The sequence below is a fragment of the Bison bison genome, unplaced genomic scaffold (genome assembly GCF_000754665.1).
Source record: "Bison bison bison isolate TAMUID 2011002044 unplaced genomic scaffold, Bison_UMD1.0 scf7180017864503, whole genome shotgun sequence".
NCBI classification, from domain to species: Eukaryota; Metazoa; Chordata; class Mammalia; order Artiodactyla; family Bovidae; genus Bison; species Bison bison.
Window position 1 is genome coordinate 4,059,120 of NW_011495061.1, and position 3,490 is coordinate 4,062,609.

General features: G+C 44.5%; 1 protein-coding gene across 1 annotated transcript in view; it reads left to right on the forward strand.

Moving 5' to 3' along the window:
• SYT9 (synaptotagmin IX) overlaps positions 1 to 3,117 on the forward strand; it is a 144,009-nt gene extending 140,892 nt beyond the window's left edge. The window contains exon 7 of the mRNA XM_010829362.1: positions 894 to 3,117. Within this exon, the coding sequence (XP_010827664.1) occupies positions 894 to 902 (9 nt within the window). The 3' untranslated portion in view covers positions 903 to 3,117. The remainder of the gene's footprint in view (positions 1 to 893) is intronic.
• The last annotated feature ends 373 nt before the right edge of the window (positions 3,118 to 3,490 follow it).

A 3,490-nucleotide genomic window follows, 5' to 3' on the forward strand; every position in this document is an offset into this window, starting at 1 on the left:
AAAAAAAAAAAAAATTGATACAAATGAACTTGGTTATAAAACATAAAGAGACTCACAGAAAACAAACTTAAGGTTGCTGGGGGGCAGAAGAGGGATAGTTAGGGGGTTGGGGATGGGTAGGTACACACTATTTAAAATGGATAACCAACCAGGAACTACTGCACAGCACATAGAGCTCTTGTTATGTGGCAGCCTGGATGGGAGGAAAAGTTTGGGGAAACACTGGATACATACATATATATGGATAAGTCCCTTTGCTATTCATCTGAAATCTAAAACATTGTTAATTGGCTATACCCAAAAACAGAATTAAACAAAAAATAAAGTAAAAAAAGAACAAGACATGGCACATGTATGCAGTGGAATACTACTCAGCTTTAAAAAAAGAATGCAGTAATGCCATTGGCAGCAACATGGAGAACGACTCCATGTTCTCATATTATCATATTAAGTAAGGTAAGTCAGAAAGACAAATATGTGATGCCACTTATATGTGGAATCTAAAATATGACACAAATGAATCAATCTGTGAAATAGAATCATGGACATAGAGAACAGACTGATGGTTGCCAAGACAGGGAGGACAGGCTGGTGGGGTTGGGAGAGGGGTGGAGTGGGAGGTTGAGGTTAGCAGATGTAAACTTTTCTATATAGGGTGGATAAACAACAGACTCCTACCGTATAGCACAGAGAACTATATTCAGTGTCCTATGATAAACCATAATGGAAAAGAACACTTTAAAAAGAATGTGTAACAGAACAGCTTTGCTGTTTAGCAAAAATGAAGACAACATTCTAAATCAACTGTACTTCAATTAAAAAGAGAAAACTGAAATAAAATATATTTATATGAATGAAAACCAAAGCATTCTTTTTGTTTCTTTTTCCTACAGAAACGATGACTGTGGGTAAGAGGACCACTTATGTCAAGAACCCAATAAGACCACCATCTTACAGAGATCTTCAGTAACTTTTCCCATCCAACAACATCCAGATGACTCTAGTGACCAAATGCTCAGCTGTAAACACAGCAATAACTGGCCCTCTTTCCAGGTTGGGTTTGCTGAACGTGGATGGTCCAGCCATCTTCAGGTGGCCTAAGGTGGTGTGCTGTAGGGGAAGCACATCTCTTCTGGCCAAGAATCAAGACTGGACTGAGGAAGAACCGCCTGACACAGTGAGAGTACTAAAGCACCTAGTGCCAGGACTCGCAATGATTAACACGGGGCCCTTGGTGAGGGGTTCACAGCAGCTGCCCCGGCAGCGTCACTCTGACATGGTGTTTTGCTTGAAGGCCCTGGAACGACAGAGTATCTTAAAATCTATCCAGGTGCTAAGTAGGCAGCAGATCTAATTCACACTGGACTACTACTGAGCTAATAACTATCTCCAGAAAATAATTTCACCCAAGAAGTACTCCAGCTTTGCAAAGAATAGCCCCAGGAGAGTAATAGGATAAGCAGGCCATTACCCTGGAAAAAATCGAGTGCAAAGCGGTCTAGTTCACAGCAAATTCACTGCCTACTCCCTTGTCTGTGGCAGTGAGTACCAGTTAATTGTGGCCCTCTCTTCTGCTAAACCCAGAGTCAGAATCCCCAGCACTGTTTTCAGAATAGCCAGCAGCCACTTCCTTTCAACTGGTATTGGCAAGTAGAATGAAAGTTCATTGTCATCCCTGTTAGAGAGGCATGCATCTCAATGGCATAGGCATCTGAAATACCCTTTCCCAGGTACATTTGTCTTCTGAGGGAAGAGCCTCAGAAACAGATGTACCATTGAGTGAGCTGAGTTCGTGAAGAAATGACACAGCTGGTCCCTGATTGAAGGCACAGCTTTGGGGGCCTTCTTGGCCTGAGTGCCTTCTGGGTATTTCCATATGCAACAGCCCAGAGGCATAGCCTTGGGCAACCACAGACAGGTTTCCTTTCCTTTCCAGATACATATATCACATTCATAGCACTTGGGGAATGGAAGTACCTACTAGAGTGAAGGTCAAGGGCTCTCCCCGGGTATCACATCCATTACTCAGCTTCCTTTGTGACCACATCAGCCAACCCACTGCCAGCTGTGTCCACATCCTCCTTGCTTCTGCTTCTATACAAATGAAACCAAAGGTCTCAGCATGCCCTGAGGCTGGGGGTGTTACCTAGTAATCCTCTGTTCCCCAACATTGGTGTGAGGTATCCCGCCCATACATTTGCACCATTTCTCCAAGGTAGCATTTCTCTTTCATACAGTCTCTCTGCAAAAGAATCCATAGTTGGGCTGTAGTTTACCTTCCTGGGAAACTCGTTATCTTCATTTGAATTAACACTTCCATACAGGATTAACTGGGTAGAAGCACGGAGTAGGCAGGTCTTCAGAAAGTTCTTGTTGCCAAGGCTGCCTGGTACAAGAAACTACCTTGATGTCAAATCTTAAAAGGATGGAGATCTTTGGTTGTATGAGGCAGTGTTACTACGTTCCAGCTTCACATGTTCCCCAGCCTGTGTATTCCATCTCTGATTTGCTTTCAGCCTCGAAAATTGACAGGGAACCCAGGGTTCTGCCTATGTCTGCTGACATGAGAAGAATTCAGTTTCTTTGCCCAAGGTTCCCCTCTGCCTGTTCCTCCACATTCAGACATCTTCCATCATACCAGTGTTTAGAACCAAAGCATGAAGGACTAGTGCCAGCAAGATAGTCAGCAGAAATATTATCTCTAGATCCTGGCAGATGAGCCCAGAAAGGTGGTCCCAGAGAAACCAGACTGGCCCCAGTAGATATCAGGCAGCCATCCCAATAAGCTTTGACTTGTCCTTGGAATGGGGAGCCTTGGTAGGAGATCCTGGGGTAGCTGAGCCTATTGTTCCCCTGCTCTCAAGATCTTCCTGCCTCGAGGGCTGAGTATGCCACTGGCTTGCTGGTATGAAATAGAAGGTGACTTTAATAGGGGCCAGCAGGCAAGTGGCTTGTATCTGGAAAGCTTTGCCTAGCAGTCCAGCTGTGGCCAGAGGCTGGTTATAAATTTGAACTCCCTGAGCCCATCTGCAACTCTGCCTCTGTTCTCTTGTATTCTGTTTGGTTTCCCTTTAGTTTCCTAGTAAATGTTCCTTTTGAAAAATTCCAACCTTGTTTCATTGAACTCGGGGGGAAGGGGAGTCTCCATTGTCTTTTCCAGAATAGAGAAGGAAATTAAAGTATCATCTTGAAAAAAAAAATATGGTAATGTCAGTGGAAAGGGATACACCCTGGTTGGATCTTTGGAACAGACCTTCAGAAAAGCTGGTTCCAAGAGATGAGGAGAAACCCAGTGTCTCCCTCTGCCACCCGGCCCTGATTCTGAGCCCATTCCTCTCACTGGCTTTGTCTTCAAGGAAACCTGCCTTGGATGCCTGTTGCTGCAAAAGCATCGTTGCAGCCAGTGAACTGGGCACATTTCACAGACAATGTGATATCCAGGAAGTACACTGGTGCGTGACGAGGGGAGAAATAATGGAGGGGAGGGAAA